This window comes from Oryza sativa, chromosome 2 (assembly GCF_034140825.1).
Source record: "Oryza sativa Japonica Group chromosome 2, ASM3414082v1".
In the NCBI taxonomy this organism is placed as follows: Eukaryota; Viridiplantae; Streptophyta; class Magnoliopsida; order Poales; family Poaceae; genus Oryza; species Oryza sativa.
Genome location: NC_089036.1, coordinates 1,756,000 through 1,772,475, shown reverse-complemented (window position 1 = coordinate 1,772,475; position 16,476 = coordinate 1,756,000). Strand labels below are relative to the sequence as shown.

Below are 16,476 nucleotides of genomic sequence, written 5' to 3'. Positions count from 1 at the left end.
TTGTATAGAAATAATAACTATTGACCACCATTAATTATACATAACCACTTTAGTATACAAGTACTGCAACCGTGGCACCTGAACACAGGCTTGTTGGGCCTCGTCTACCCATCCGGCCCAGTCAATGTCGCAGGGGCCGCGGGAGAGAAGGCCCAATCGTGCGCCACGCGTCGTACGCGCGTGGGCTTCTTTCCTCTGGGCCATCCCCCGCACGCACACGCTTCGTCGTCGGATCGGGACGCCTTGCTGCCTCTGCCGCGTCTCCCCCCCTCTCTCTCTCTCTCTCTCTCTCGCTCCTCGGCTAGCTACTCCACTGCTCCCCTAGCTCGCGCTCGCGCTCGCCCTCGCAGCGGAGTGGAGTGCGTCGTCGTCGTCGTCTCTCTCTCCCCCCATTTCGTCGAGGTAAATTCCTCTTCCCCTCTCCCTCGGCGGAGTCGGGGGTTCTCGGGGTGCTCGCGCGCGCGCGGTAGTAGCCTCGCGCGCGATTCTAGGGTTTCTCCGTCTTTTCCCCCCGATTCCTGCGCTCTCGTGTCGTGTGCTGCTAGGGTTTGTAGGGTGGTTCGCTCGGTGGGTGGTGGTGGTTCTGTGAGCCCGCGGGGTTGGGGTTGGGGCCTGGGGGGTAGGGTTTGTTCGTTTCGAGGTATGATTCTCAGCGCGGTGGACTTCGTTTCGGCTCGTGAGTCGTGAGTGAGGTACGAGAGGGCGCAGGAGTGAAGTGGGATGGGCTCGTGGTTTAGTTCGTGTCGATTTGACTGTGCGTGTCTCTTATGGAGTTTTGATTTGTGTGCTGGTGACTCATTTGACCTTCCTTTTGTAGGATTTCATGGTGGATTGAGCTCACCCTGTCTCAACCATGTATATAAAGAAAGTAAGTTCTGCTACCAAGCGAGTAGCTCAGTGCTGGCTTTGATGGTATATATGGTTTGCGCCGACTCAGAAGCTGTCTGTCTGCGCAGGTTGTGATAGAAGGATTTAAGAGCTACAGGGAGGAGATCTCAACAGAACCTTTCAGCCCCAAAGTTAATGTAGTTGGTAATTTCCACTTCCCCTTTTGACTAGCATGACTAGAGGGTAGTAAAAGTTTGGTGTGTTTTACTTTGTCATCTTGTGCGTGTTAGTTTAAAGTGCTGTGCGGCTTGTCCTGCAGTTACCTGCACTTACCTTGTCTGCGTGGAGTTGCAGGGGAGTGAATTGCGATATCTGATGAATATAGTAATCCTGGCAGATTTTAATTTTATATGAACTAACGCAACTTCGCATGTTTATTACAGTTGGGGCAAATGGATCTGGCAAATCAAATTTCTTCCATGGTAATATGTTTTTAGATATGTGGTGCTGCTAGCTAGGTTATTGTTGTTATGCTGCCTTATATGATACTTTTCTCCTCACTCGGTCATTATAATCCTCCAGCTATACGGTTTGTCCTCAGTGACATGTTTCAAAACCTGCGCAGTGAAGACAGGGGCGCTCTTCTTCATGTACGCATCCTCCCTCTCTCTGAGTGATCTTGATAGATAGTTTAAACTTGAAACATGTGTTTGTTATGTGACAATAATAACCATTTCAGGAAGGTGCTGGTCACTCGGTTGTCTCGGCTTTTGTTGAGATAGTGTTTGATAATTCAGACAACCGTATTCCAGTAAGTCCTTTAACTCGTTAATCTTTAATTCATTTTAATTCAATTATCTAGCCACTCTCGAGCTGCATATTCTTTTTATGAAAAATACATCAACTCTTAGATCTTCCATATGAACATATGTCGTGGTCTGAATTCATGAAGGGTAGATACTGCCAGAGGATAGCTGGGCAGCATCACTTTTATAGGGATGGCACGACCTGATCCCTACTAAATCGTTTTCATATCTAATGGATAGGGTATATATCTATAAAGAGGGAAACCCAACTAATTGGGAACTAATAATTCCCTGCCTAACTGCCTCATGTGTCTGGTTGAGGATCCCACTCCCCGTGTCCCCCACATGCGCCATGGCCCTTGGCCTCATGCCCATGACAGTGCATGCATGTAGTATTGGGCCTGCGTGGGTTGCTTTTTAGGTGATCATGCAAGGTACTAGTCAACAGTGAGCTAATTATTTATCAGCATATTTCAGAGTTAACTGTGTGTTAGGTGCTTTCTTCTTTGGTTAACTTTGTATGGCATGTTAGTCGTAAATCTGATTGTAAGCCAAAAAAAATACTTTGCTGCAGGTTGACAAAGAGGAGGTACGCCTGCGCAGGACAGTTGCTTCAAAGAAGGATGAATACTACTTGGATGGGAAGCATGTTAGGTATTTCATACATCCCTAAACAGGACCAACCATGTTACATCGGCATTGCTTGCTCACACCCACTTTTAATTATATGTTGTTCAGTAAAACTGAAGTCATGAATCTGCTAGAGAGTGCTGGATTTTCTCGCTCTAATCCATACTACGTTGTCCAGCAGGGAAAGGTAATAATTATTCACCTTATTGTTCCCATGATCTGTTCGGCCATAATGTAATGAAAATTGTTATTTGTAGATTGCATCCCTTACCCTAATGAAAGATTCCGAACGGCTGGATCTCCTCAAAGAGATCGGTGGTACGCGCGTTTATGAAGATAGACGACGCGAGAGTTTGAAAATCATGCAGGAAACAGGCAAGTTTAAGTTATCGTAAATTTTTATATATTTCTAGGGGAGACCTCTTGTGAGTGGACATTCATTCATGCATTATTAACAGCCAACAAAAGAAAGCAGATTGATCAAGTTGTCCACTACTTGGAGGAAAGGTTGAGAGAACTTGATGAAGAGAAAGAAGAACTGAAGAAGTACCAGCAGCTGGACAAACAAAGAAGATCACTTGAGTATACCATACTGGACCATGAACTAAATGAGGCTAGGAACGAATTAGCTTCGGTATGATTTACCATTTTTTGTTGTGTATGCTTACTTTCTGGATACATTTTTCCTGCCATGCTAGTTGGATTAGTTCAACTAAAAAAAAAAAGAACAAGGGCCTTTGGACAAGTTTGCAGAACAAACCATTAAGTTTAGCATTTCGTATTGAAGTCAAAGTATTATTTTTTGGTGTTCTTCTGTCCTGATGGAAAATAACTTTTGAATTAAGGTCCTCCCTCAATGCAACCACCATATTTACATTATAGGAACTGCATTGAGATATGGAATTTTGCTCTTCCGCATCAGACAAAAAAATCACATTATTTACGGCTTAATCTGTAATTACCCGCTGTACCACTAACACTACTACTCAGTACCTGTGCAGCAGTTAAAAAGTTATTTATTTCTTCATCAGTTGGTGAAAATGAGAGAACGATGAGCTCATGTTTCATCTTTATATTGAATGGTCCAATTGTTTTACTGCCTGCTTTGATTTCTCCTATTGTTAGATGGATGATAACCGAAGAAAAATTTCTGAAAGAATGTCCCATGCGGATAATGAAGTGGTAGATGTACGTGAGAAGGTGAAGACTTTTGACAAAGAAATAAAATACTCAACTAAGGGGATAAATGATACCAAGGCTCAAAAGGAAGGTGTAGAGAAGAAGCGTACAGAAGCACTGAAGGTAGTTGCTCAGATTGAGCTTGATTTGAGAGACATAAAAGACAGAATCTTGAACGAGAAACGGGCAAAGGTATGTTATGGTTCATATTTGATATTTCTCATGAACTTTTTGCTAATTCAGTTTGATTGCCAAACTTAAAAGAATCTACTGCTAGGATGAAGCTGCGAAGGATTTACAAAGCGTGAGGATGGAGAGTGAAAAGTCAAAGTCCGAATTAGCTGAAATTAGTAAGGTGCATCAAGCCAAATTAAAGGAAGAGGAAGAAATATCAAAAAGGTAAAAATATGTTTTTGATTAATTTTATTATGTTTTTATGTTTACTCCGTTTGACGTTTTCATTTTGTGGGGATAGCATAATGGACCGTGAGAAGCGGTTAAGTATATTGTACCAAAAGCAGGGGAGGGCAACCCAATTCGCAAACAAAGCTGCCAGAGATAAGTGGCTTCAAAAGGAAATTGATGATCTTGAGCGTGTGCTTTTATCAAATCGAAAGCAGGTAAGAGATAAGAGTTTATTTCAGTGGCCAGTTTGATTCTTGCAATTTTATATTGACATTCTGGACCTCTGTTTTCATTTACTATTTTATATTACGCTTTTTTCTTCTACATGCGTCATTTCATAAACTATATTATATTATGTTTTAGCTTGGTTAATACATCCCCTTTTATGTTAAGATTTATTTTTAACTTAATGTGAACTATCATGTTATTTTTTAATAATCATTGTGCTATTTGTGGATATATATCTGACCTACCTTGCAACTATTCTAGGAAGGTTTACTTCAAGAAGAAATCCAGAAGCTTAAAGATGAAATCAATAACTTGAATAGCTACATTGAGTCCCGGAAAAGTGAATCAAGCAAATTAGAGTCTGCACTAGCAAAGAAACACAATGACTACAATGACTTGAGGAAGCAGAGAGATGAGCTTCAAGAAGAAAGGAAGTATGTATATTTCAGCCTTCTTGTTTGATGGAAGATCTATTACTCTATAGATTAGATACTTAAAGAAGGAAAATGTTCCAGATCATTTTGGAAGGAGGAAGCTGATGTGACAGCTGAAATTGATAGGCTAAAGGATGATCTTGTGAAGGCACAAAAGAGTTTGGACCATGCAACACCTGGGGTATGAAAATTCCATGTTTTATACCTTTTGTTAATCATATAACTGACTGCTATGTACTGTTCTGAGGATTACCATGGTGATTCTGATGCACCTTACATAAGCATCAGCAAACTATTCCTTAGCAGGACAAAATCGTAAATAAAATTTGAGATTTATTAGTAGTAGTTTGATTTTGAATTTTCTTGATAATTCGATCAATCTTTTCTTAGAGTTTTACTGATAATGTTGCTTGTGCTTGGCCTGACTGTTAATGCAAGGATATAGGCCTATAAACATTGAGCTTTGCCACTATTGCCATATTACATGATTTTTCTGTCAGAACAATGGTTGAACTATCTCTGCATGTTGTTGTTCTTTTCCTTTCTCAGGATATCAGAAGAGGCTTGAATTCTGTTAGCAGAATCATCAGGGACCATGGTATTACAGGAGTTTTTGGTCCTGTTTTAGAGCTGGTTGATTGTGAAGAGAAGTTCTTCACTGCTGTTGAGGTCACTGCAGGGAACAGGTCTTGAATTAAACTGCCATTTAGATAGATGACATTGGTACAGATTATTTTTAAACTATTTCATTGTTCTTTACATCCATTCTATTTTGTTGCAAATAGTTTGTTCCATGTGGTTGTTGAGAATGACGATATATCAACAAGAATCATTCAAGTATTGACTCGAGAAAAAGGTGGGCGGGTGACTTTTATACCACTGAATAGAGTGAAAGTTCCAGATGTTAGTTGCCCCCAAAGTCCCGATTTCGTTCCATTGTTGAAGAAACTAAAATATCGGGCCGATCATCGCCGTGCCTTTGAACAGGTATTGTCCACGTTCTTCTGTTATCTTCTTTCAGTTGGTCTCTGCATATTTTATTGGGTACCTTCATTAATGTAATTGAGGTTTTCCGTCAGTCAATCTTGCCTTTCACCTGCATGACAAAGTCTGGCTTACTCATGCTACAGTTCTGCATATACTTTTCTTACCCTTGCCTGCTTGGAGGTTTTACACCCAGCTTTGCTTCATCAGCCATGACAGACCATCTTATGTTGTATTATATTTTACCCTGTTTTGTATTATGTCTATGAATCAAACCTACCAGACTTTCAGTTCTTGCATACGCTGTATTTTAGCACAAACTAATCTTGAGAGTAATGTATTACTTTTCTAGGTGGGCCATGATTATGAACTTCTGTAACTTATGTTTTGGCATACACTGCTCATCTCCTTTCCTTCCCATGTATTTATATGTGCATGGAGTCAAGAGCGCATGTTTGCGTGGGACTTTTCTTTACTTTTAGTGCAGCCTTTTGGAATGGTCTTTTTTCTGCTATATGCTTATATGTGGGCCAGATTAAGTAGCACCCCTTCCGTTGTAATATATATTTGTGTCTTAACTTTTATATTTCTGTTAGGTTTTTGGCAGAACAGTAATATGCCGAGACCTGGAAACTGCGACCAAAGTTGCACGCGGCAATGGGCTGGATTGCATCACACTTGATGGTAGTCTTGAACTTTTTCACTTGAGTTGTCATTGTTAACATTAATTAATAATTTAATACTGATAAAGAGTCGATGTTTCCAGGTGATCAAGTTGCCAGAAAAGGTGGCATGACAGGAGGTTTCTATGACTCTAGACGCTCAAAACTGAAGTTTGTGAAAATAATTAGGGACAATAAAACTGCAATTGAGAAAAAGGCAGCACATCTAGAGAATGTGGGAAGCAAGCTAAGAGATATCCTTTAGTCTACACTCATTTCTCCCTGTTTACATGAGACCGGTACACAACTGTGTGTTTCATCCTGTTATCACCTACTTCTGCTAGATATACTTCTTGTCCTGCTTACTAAAGACCTGATGGATAAGGAGTTTATGGTTTTCTATTAAATTCAATATTTCCTGCTTGCACCGTAGCTCATTCTGCCACTCTTCTAATTGTTAGAGATAAGCATGCACATCATGTAGATTTGATACTTGTAGAATCTTATGTAGTGATCTAGCATTCGTGCATGTAACCTCTTCCAAAATGGTAGGAATGCTACTGGTTCTTCAACATATTGGGCCTATCAACTAGCAGATTTAGGGATTAGTCACTGTCAATAGTTGGCAACAAGGATTTGCCATTGATGTGGCTATGACATGTGCAACAAGGAGTCACATGTTTGTGAAACAAGATGGCAAATCTCCCATTCTCAATTTTATCAAAGTTCATGGCTTCCTTTGTGTTTGTTTGTTTTGTTTGGCTCCAAGTTCCAAAGTAGTTTGAATATATGTATTTGGCATCTCAAGGCTCTTGCTGAGTTGCTGTTTACTATTTATGCCAGATGAATTTTATATGTCCTTCAATTTTTTTCCTTAACTTTCCATACATATAGATAAGAAAATTACAGATTTAGTTACCAAACAGCAGCAAATGGATGCTGAGCGTGACCATGCCAAATCAGAGTTGGAACAATTTAAGGTTGACATCGCTAGCGCTATGAAGCAAATGGTATCACTTGACAAGGCACTTGGAAAGAAGGTACTTGGTTCTCCTTTTCTTTTACTGCAGTTCATGGGAGATTCACTATCTTGATATTTAATATGAAAGTCATTAGCTGTGTATCAAATGCCTATGTTGCTATAGTCCTGCAACTCTATCTGATAGTTTCTATCTTGCAGGAAAAATCACTTGACAACATCCGGAACCAAATTGAGCAAATCCAATCTGGCATTGCAATGAAAAATGATGAAATGGGCACTGAACTTATTGATCAGTTAACTTCAGAAGAACGAGATCTTCTTTCACGATTGAACCCTGAAATTACTGAACTAAAGGAGAAGTTTCTCTTATGTAAAAACAGTCGCATCGAGGTTGTTCCAGCAAATTTTGTATCATGCTTCTGTTTCGGGCGATTCTTTCTGCAAACTCTAATGCAGCTATAAATTATTATGTAGATTGAAACAAGGAAAGAAGAACTGGAAACCAATCTATCAACTAATCTTATGAGGCGCCAGAAAGAGCTTGAAGCAATAATTTCATCTGCAGACTCTAAGACCTTGCCTCTTGAAGCTGAATCGAAAGAGCAAGAACTAAAAAGTTCGAAGAGGAGTCTTGATGAATTGACTGCAATGTTGAAGGGTATAGACACATTGATAGACTTTTATTTTCTTTCTGCATATGCTTATGCTTCTTAAGCAGTGAAGCAAGTCTAACCTAAATGATCTTTTGGATAGCTAATGTCGATGCTATTAATAACTTCACAAGGAAGATGGAGGAACTGAAAAGACAGAGAGATGATCTGAAGGTAAGTTGAACATAGCTATGAACTATTTGTAAGAACTCCCTATTTGTTGTTGACTTCTTATGTAATGGCTTATCTTTAAACACAGGCACTAGAAGCTAACCTGGAGCAGACCGTACAAGATGGTGCCAAGGATTTGGAACAGCTCATGAGCAGCAGGAGCATGCATTTAGCTAAGCAAGAGGAGTGTATGAAGAAGATCCGAGACTTGGGCTCATTGCCTGCAGATGCTTTTGAAACGTACTGTATTTTATGGCTACCTGGTTTTGTTTCCATGTAAAACTGGCTGAATTGGCCAGAATGCATACCTTTTGTTTAGCGGTATTCTGCAGATTAATTTTGTGGCGCTGTAATACCATTTTAACTTATTTGTCTGGCCAATGCTATAGGTACAAGCGGAAAAATAAGAAGCAGCTGCAGAAGATGCTTTATGACTGCAATGAGCAATTGCAGCAGTTCAGTCATGTCAACAAAAAAGCTCTTGACCAGTATGTTAACTTCACCGAACAACGTGAACAACTACAGAGAAGACGGGCTGAACTTGATGCTGGTGATCAGGTGAAATTTTCCATTGGTTAAAAGCCTTTAGTTTCGCTTGTATCCTATGAGTAGAATCTCATAAAACCTGCTGAATAACATTGCAGAAAATCAGAGAACTAATATCAGTTTTAGACCAAAGGAAGGACGAATCAATCGAACGTACATTTAAAGGTGTTGCAAGGCACTTCCGTGAAGTGTTCTCTGAACTAGTGCAAGGTGGCCATGGACATTTGGTTATGATGAGGAAAAAGGTAATATTTTCCTTGCTTTACCTACCGACCTTGCTTCCATGGCACACACTTTTTGCCTTTTAGCCCTGGTATTCAGTGTGTATGTACTCTTTGGTTGTGGTAAAATTGTAATTCTCCTACGCTGGCCTATCACCTTGGTTGAATTGGGTTTCATGTCTAGTGTACTCCAATTTGCTGGGGACTACAGGCTGCTATTAGTTATTACTGTTACCTATGTTGCTTTCCATGAATTGGCATTAGATCGTATCTTTTGTTTTGTATACCTGGGCTATTCTTCAATGCAAAGATGATGTTAAGTTTGATTTCCAATTCAAGATGACACATTTTTGAATTTTGAACTTCGATTTTATGACCTATGTATATGCCTGGAGTTATCTGAATTTTCCTTCCATGTATTGATGTCTCGAAGGTAAGATCTCTTCTGAAAATTAATGCTTATGCTTTCCTCCCTGATAGGATGGTGATGCAGATGATGATGATAATGATGAGGATGGGCCTCGTGAACCAGATCCTGAAGGGAGAATTGAGAAGTACATTGGTGTAAAAGTCAAGGTATGCTCTTTTTGCATATGCTTTTTATGTATTTGTGCATATATACTGTTCATTGAGCAAATGTCAATAGATCTTTGAAAAATCGGACGATGATAAATAATGATACTAAGTTGTTATACTCATTTTGGATTATACCGATCTTGATATTATGCATAATCTTTGTCGAAGCTTCTAAAAGCGGTACACTCACGTTTCAGGTTTCCTTTACTGGCAAGGGAGAAACACAGTCTATGAAACAGTTGTCTGGTGGACAGAAGACAGTGGTGGCATTGACACTGATTTTTGCCATTCAGCGTTGTGATCCAGCCCCATTCTATCTGTTTGATGAGATCGATGCTGCTCTGGATCCACAGTACAGAACAGCTGTCGGCAGTATCCTTTATATTTCTTCTGAGTTCCCTCCCTCTCGTTTTCTTGCGTGCTATCAAATAATGTCCATCTGTTTGTTATCATCTTTGGAATGCTACAAGCTTTTGCATGTGTTTTTCCTTAAGCTAATGCTCCAGATATGATCCGCCGTCTAGCTGACATGGCTGACACTCAGTTTATAGCAACGACATTCCGACCAGAAATTGCAAAAGTTGCTGATAAGATCTATGGTGTGACGCACAAGAACAGGGTTAGCTACATCAATGTGGTGTCAAAGGAGCAAGCTCTGGACTTCATTGAGCATGACCAGACACACAACGCTAGCTGAGACTAAATGCGCTTTTGCCAGTGGTGTGCTGCAGGCAGATGCTAACGTAGAGGTAGTGGAAGCAGGCTGAAATCTGGCTTTGCCTGGATGTTCTATTTCCATGGTTGGATAATTGTACTAGTTGTGAATATGTAGTTAGCCTTTGGACTTGTAAGTTTCAGCTGATGGGTAGATTGTGTTATCATTATGTTCTGTTTAGGATAGCACATGTATTCAGTGGTACATGCATCGGCGACGTGGTTGTAACATCGCTATTTATTCTTGTATACATTATAACCTACCGCTTACTACCAATGGGAATTTATTGTCTAGCCTAGCTGTACTGCGGAGTTGAATTTTTATGTGCTGCCTTGCAGAAATCCTGGGCTTTGATCCAAGTTTACATGCTGATGAGCTGTAAAATTGTTTGTGAATCTGTACTTCAGCCGTTTGATCCATGTGACGTTGGTTGCTATTTCAGCCGGCTGCAGTCTTCTGTCAATTGCTAGATCAAAAGATGTAATAATTCCTTGTATCTTGCTTGCCTTCAGCTCAAAGTTGCCCGTGTATGTTCGGCCATCGCACATTTGGCCTCTATTTCATCTGCCCTGTATGGACGAGTTTTACCAAATGTTGGTCACCGTTCACCAGACACCGGGGCATTATCAAAACATCGCCAACTGATACATTAACATAACAAAACTGGATTGAATTTCAGTTTCAATTACCATGATGACATGTCTTGAACATCTTAAAAATCTCCAGAATAAATCATGACTCATGGAGGGAGCACACAAAGTCTGCAAAAATCATATTCCTAATCATGTATAAGTTGCAAAAAATCAATCAAAAACCGTCCTGTAGTTCTAGTGTTATATCCATCGAGCTATAATTTTTAATTCACGGTCTTTCGACCTATAAAAACTTTATAATAATTGTTTGTAGCTTCAATGAAGCAAAGACGGGATTTAACGTCGTTGTGCTTTCAGTGGTAGGCGACGTACCCGTCGACAGCGAGGCGCCTGTGGTGACTTCGTCGATCTCTCAAGTATTTGCCGGCCCAATCTTCAAAGATGCTCATAGAAGGTAGGGTTTGCGTGCGTGCGTTCATATGGTTGAGTATGCGTGCGTGCGTTCATATGGGTGAGTATGCGTGCGTTGTGAGCGTCTGCGTTTTACTGTGTAATTCTCAAAAAAAAATGAAGCAAAGCCGGGATGATTTTCATTATTTTTTTAAAAAAATATGGCACTAGCATGCGCATATAAATGCATAATTGCATTAGAGAAGAGAGGAAGAGTAGTTAACACTTTCAAAAAGTTAAAGAGACATGGTTGCTGATTTTCATTATTGAAAAAATGGCATTAGCATGCGCATATAAATGCATAATTGCATTAGAAAAGAGAGTAAGAGTAGTTTAAAGTTAAGAGAGGGTTGCTGCTGGGTTAGTAACATGGAGGAGAAGGAATAGCGGTGCAGCTACTATTGTGGCGGAAATAGTGGGGGAGATGACGTCAGCTATGCAGATTCAGAGCCCAGCCATGGCCATGCCCATGCCCATGCATGCAGCAACCAACTCTGGCATGCCATCGCCATCGCCCTCGCTTCTTCTTCCTCCTCCATCCCCTTCCCCCTCCTGGCTCCACCTCCCAAGGCCGCTCGTCCAATCCGAGGTACGCATCGACGAGATGATTTGATCTCGCGGCGAGCCATTGCTGAGGAGGTTTTGATTTTTGTGTGTTTGTTTGGAATTTTGGATGCAGGAGGCCCTCGGGCTCGGCGCGGCGAATAATTTAGGAAATTGATTATTAATAAGGCGAGCGGCGAGCGGCGATGTCGTCAGCCGCCGTGATGCCGACGCCGAGCATGAACTCCTCATCCGCCGGCGCAGCGGCCGCGGCGGCGGCGGCAGAGGGAGGTGGCGGCGAGGACGAGCGGCGGGCGCGGGCGCTGTCGTCGTCGTCGTCGTCGCTGCGGCAGCGCGCGATGAGCGCGTCGTCGAAGCTGCTCCGGACGTCGCTGAGCAGGAGCAGCAAGGGGGCGGCGGCGCGGCAGCGGAGCAGCAAGGTGATGTCGGTGTCGATCGAGGACGTGCGCGACGCGGAGGAGATGAAGTCGGTGGACGCGTTCCGGCAGACGCTGGTGCTGGAGGAGCTCCTCCCGGCGCGCCACGACGACTACCACATGATGCTCCGCTTCCTCCGCGCCCGCAAGTTCGACATCGACAAGAGCAAGCAGATGTGGAGCGACATGCTGCAATGGCGCAAGGAGTTCGGATCTGACACCATCCTCGACGACTTCCAGTTCGAGGAGATGGACCAGGTGCTCGAGCACTACCCGCAGGGCCACCATGGCGTCGACCGCGACGGCCGCCCCGTCTACATCGAGAAGCTCGGCGCGATCGACACCGCCAAGCTCCTCCAGGTCACCAGCATGGACCGCTACGTCAAGTACCATGTCCGCGAGTTCGAGCGCGCCTTCGCCGTCAAGTTCCCCGCCTGCTCCATCGCCGCCAAGCGCCATGTCGACCAGAGCACCACCATCCTCGACGTCTCCGGCGTTGTATGCCTCCTCCTCCTCCTCCTCCTCCTCTTCTTTCTTCTTCTTCTTGCCTTCTTCTTGGACGTGGATTTTCATCCCTCGAGGGGATATCATCTTGTTATTTACATAACATCTAAATAGTTATCAAAAAGTTTGAAAAAAAATAATAACATAGATTAATATGAAATATATCACTTCACAAACATGCAAGATCAAATTCGACTTCTACAAGTTGCAACAAAAAGAACAAATTAAAGTGAAAATAGTTATCGTGCATTCGCGTATATATTTGTTATTTTTGTTACAATTTGTAGAAGTTGAATTTTGACTTGCATGTTTGTGAGGTAATTTATTTCATATTAATCTAACTTATGACTAACATGCACGAAACAAGTAGATATCTCATTGAGTGATGATTTCACTTTCCCCTTCTTCACATCCATTAATATTAATTGTGATTGGTTGATATAGGGGTACAAGAACTTCAACAAGGCCGCCAGGGATCTCATCGGCCGCCTCCAGAAGGTCGATGGTGACAACTACCCAGAGGTAGCTAGCAGAAATTGGCTCTCTCTGAATCTGAATGTTCACTCTTTGGTTGTTTTTAATTGGTAGTATCTGAATCTGAATGACCACATTTGATTTTAATTGGTCTGAATATGTTCAGTCTTTGATTGGTTAATTGGTGCCTGAATATCTGAATGTTCAGTATTAGATTTGGTTAACTGATGTTTTTTTTAATCCGAACGTTTGTTCTTTGATTGGTTATTGATGTATTTTTAATCCGAATGTGTGCTCTTTGATCGGTTAATTGATGTCTGAATGAATCTAAATGTGGACATTTTGGTTTGTTCATCGATGTTTATGATTCCAAATGTTCGTTCACTCGTTGATCTGTTGCTGTCTGTATTGATGCAGACTCTGTGCCGGATGTTCATCATCAACGCCGGTCAAGGATTCAGGCTTCTCTGGAACACCGTCAAGTCCTTCCTCGATCCCAAGACCACAGCCAAGATCCATGTAATCCAATCCATCCACAATCTTTTCGATGTCAATGTCACATCGATCATTCGTAATTAAGCTACATTTGATCAATTTGCAACTAAACATTACATAATGTTTGCATTTATGTGCCCTGTTTTAACCAGGTCCTAGGCAACAAGTACCAGAGCAAGCTGCTGGAAGTGATTGATCCCAGGTCTGAGCATGAACCTTCTAGAGTTGTTCGTTCCTGCTTCTATGCAAATGCAAATGGAATCACCTTGAATATTTATATTAAATCTGCTAATATCATTATTAAAAAGAACAAGATTGAGCAGCGTGTTGAGCTCACTCCCTGTTATTTCGAGACAGCGAATTGCCTGAGTTCCTTGGTGGCACTTGCACCTGCGAAGGCGGCTGCATGCGCTCCGACAAAGGGCCATGGAAAGATCCTGAAATCATAAAGGTTATCTGAAAATTATAGTGCATATATGCATCTTACATGTGCTAGCTAAGTAGCTAGTGGAGATTTGCCATGAACTGAACTGCTCAGCCCTAGTGCTGTCTATATATGAAGTTATGAACATTTCTGATTTGGTTCTGATGCTTCATCTGATTTTTCAGATGGTCCAATGTGGCATGGGAAGATGTGGATTTAATAGCTCGGGTCATACTGAGGCTGATGAGAAGATGATCACTGAGGATGACATAGTGGCAATTCCCAAGGTATCGTTAGTTTTGCTAATTGCTATCATTAAGTTTTTTTTATGCTCGTTTTTGTGCATCGTAACATTTCTGAATCATTTTTTTGTGTGTTTTGATATGCAGAAGCAAGAATCAATTCGCCGTGATTCCGTTGATTCACCCAAGATCCCACGCGAAAAGATTGAACATCCGCAGATGTCACCACTCCATGAGATGTCAACTTCAGAAAGCAAGGTAAATAGACACGAGTTTATGATTGCAGACTTTGTTCATAATTCACATGCCACAATTTAATCATCCAAAATTCAAAAATTTGCTGGTGAATTTTACTTCTGTTTTCAATCATGGTATCCCAGTGCAAACAACCAATCTGCAACTTGGTTAGCCTAATGTGGCATCTCCCTTTCTGATGAACTGACAGAGAAAGAAAATTAACTGCAGGCTCCTCCTGGCCAAGAGGGAAGCTCTTCCCGATACGACGATCTGTTCCCCATGCCGGACAAGAACATGGACTTCAACTGGAACGGCGAAGTCAGCGCCGAGAAGCTCGCACTCGCACGAGGTTGAAATTTTTATTGCAATTTCAGTTTCAAATTGTGTGTGTGTGTTACAAATGTCACTGATATAAAACGCGAATATTATGAAGGACCTAATATCAAATAAATAGAAGAGGTGAGCCTTCGAACCCAGACCGGTCAGGCTAACCGACCACCTTGTGAAGCTAACCGGAATATCCCTAGACGTCTCTCCAAATGTCACTGACATAATTGATGGTGGATGCAATGCAGACATGTACGCGTCGCTGCCGGACGCGTACAAGCACGGCGACGCCGGGGACCGGCAGGTGGTGACGGGGTTCATGGCGTTCGTGATGGGGGTGGTGGCGATGTTCCGGGTGGGGAAGATCGCGCCGAAGCGCGCCATGGACGCGGCGATGGGCATCGCGACGATGGAGGCGATGGCCAAGAACCGGAAGCTGATGCAGCAGCAGCAGCGGCAGCTGGAGCAGCTCCCTGGCCCGGACACGGTGACGGTGTCGACGGCGCAGTACGAAGCGCTGATCAAGCGGCTCGGCGACCTCGAGGAGAAGGTGGCGGCGCTCACCTCCCGCCCTCCCGAGATGCCCGCCGACAAGGAGGACTTGCTCAAAGCCGCCGTCACCCGCGTCGAGGCCCTCGAGACCGAGCTCGAATCCACCAAGAAGGTAATTAAACAAAGAGTAAATTGTAGTTTGTGTCACTTTTTATTATCAATGTTTCACTTTATATCATCCTTAAACCGATTTTTTTTTTCAGTTTGTACTCGGTAAATTTGCTACTTTTCAGTTTAAACCACACAATTCTCTTCACTATTCATACCTACCCTCCGTTCTGGTGAAGATATAATATACATATAGATGGAGAAGTTTAATGGTGTATCGAGACCGATTTGATTGAGGTTGTTGATGGACGAGTGTTTGAGAAATTATATGGGGTGGTCCAAATAAAAAAAAAGATGATTTAAGGGTAGTTTAAATTGAAACTTCAACAATATAGATAACCTAAATTGCAATTGACTAAAAATAATTACACTCGCCATTGCCGTTGCCATGGCCAAGAAGCTAGGTCGCTGACAAGTGAGAGTCCATGGTTGGTTGCAGCTTTTGGAGACTTCGTCGGGGCAGCAGGAGGAGGTGCTGGCCTACATCGAGAAGAAGAAGAAGAAGAGGGGGATGGTAAGGGGCTCCTGCTTTTCTTTTCCGTTGGATGATCTTCATCTTATTATATAGGCTTGATTACGTTTTGGAAGAACTCATTGACTCGTTTCATCATCTGATTCCATTAAAGTTTTGCCTTCAACAGCAGAATCCATTCCGCTGGTGATGGACGGGTTTAAAGCAAGAAGCGGTGATGGAGCTCGGTCGTGCGTCTCGTGTGTTGTTTTGTGTGCGTCGTCGTCGCTGTATCTGACCCCGTTTGAAATGCGGAAAAAATTTTGCTATTTCTGCGGGAGTTGAGTTGAGTTGTTTCCTCCGGGATTTCTGTGAAATTCATGTTACATACTTCTTGTGTTTCAAAAGGGGCCTTATATGTGTATAGCAAAAGGAAAAAAAACAAACTTTTTCTTGCTTACTGGACTGAACTGTGTACCCCACTGTTGTGCTGCACGTGCTTTATCAAACATATTACATGTACAGGCTGTATATATCTATTTTCTTCAGAATTTTTCTTACAGCTAATATGCTTGCAAATTAAAACTCCTCGCCTAAGTTATGAAAGCTGAGAACTCTGGTT

At 42.2% G+C, this 16,476-nt stretch overlaps 2 protein-coding genes across 3 annotated transcripts; both read left to right on the top strand.

Annotated features, from left to right (window-relative positions):
• The first annotated feature begins 299 nt into the window (after positions 1-299).
• LOC4328210 (structural maintenance of chromosomes protein 3) lies at positions 300-10,310 on the top strand. The gene is made up of 29 exons (XM_066307384.1): positions 300-402; positions 818-868; positions 957-1,032; positions 1,272-1,310; positions 1,411-1,478; positions 1,568-1,639; positions 2,209-2,288; positions 2,373-2,451; positions 2,522-2,639; positions 2,723-2,898; positions 3,390-3,635; positions 3,721-3,842; positions 3,919-4,063; positions 4,338-4,510; positions 4,592-4,691; positions 5,060-5,196; positions 5,296-5,497; positions 6,091-6,178; positions 6,261-6,414; positions 7,049-7,196; positions 7,337-7,528; positions 7,613-7,796; positions 7,892-7,962; positions 8,048-8,199; positions 8,349-8,517; positions 8,604-8,750; positions 9,207-9,302; positions 9,500-9,674; positions 9,809-10,310. The coding sequence occupies exons 2-29, from the start codon at positions 854-856 to the stop codon at positions 9,997-9,999; spliced, it is 3,615 nt and encodes a 1,204-aa protein (XP_066163481.1). The 5' UTR covers positions 300-402; positions 818-853; the 3' UTR covers positions 10,000-10,310.
• Positions 10,311-11,510: 1,200 nt separating this feature from the next.
• LOC4328209 (phosphatidylinositol/phosphatidylcholine transfer protein SFH12) lies at positions 11,511-16,385 on the top strand. 2 transcript variants are annotated; one of them, XM_015771224.3, is made up of 12 exons: positions 11,511-11,649; positions 11,740-12,538; positions 12,989-13,066; positions 13,436-13,537; positions 13,666-13,715; positions 13,871-13,964; positions 14,123-14,224; positions 14,327-14,437; positions 14,645-14,765; positions 14,992-15,407; positions 15,843-15,917; positions 16,045-16,385. In XM_015771224.3, exons 2-12 carry the CDS (start codon positions 11,810-11,812, stop codon positions 16,063-16,065), a joined length of 1,899 nt encoding a protein of 632 aa, XP_015626710.1. In that variant the 5' UTR covers positions 11,511-11,649; positions 11,740-11,809; the 3' UTR covers positions 16,066-16,385. The 2 variants fall into 2 exon arrangements, with proteins under 2 accessions (XP_015626710.1, XP_015626709.1); XM_015771223.3 differs by having other exon boundaries at positions 16,030-16,385.
• Positions 16,386-16,476: the final 91 nt, after the last annotated feature.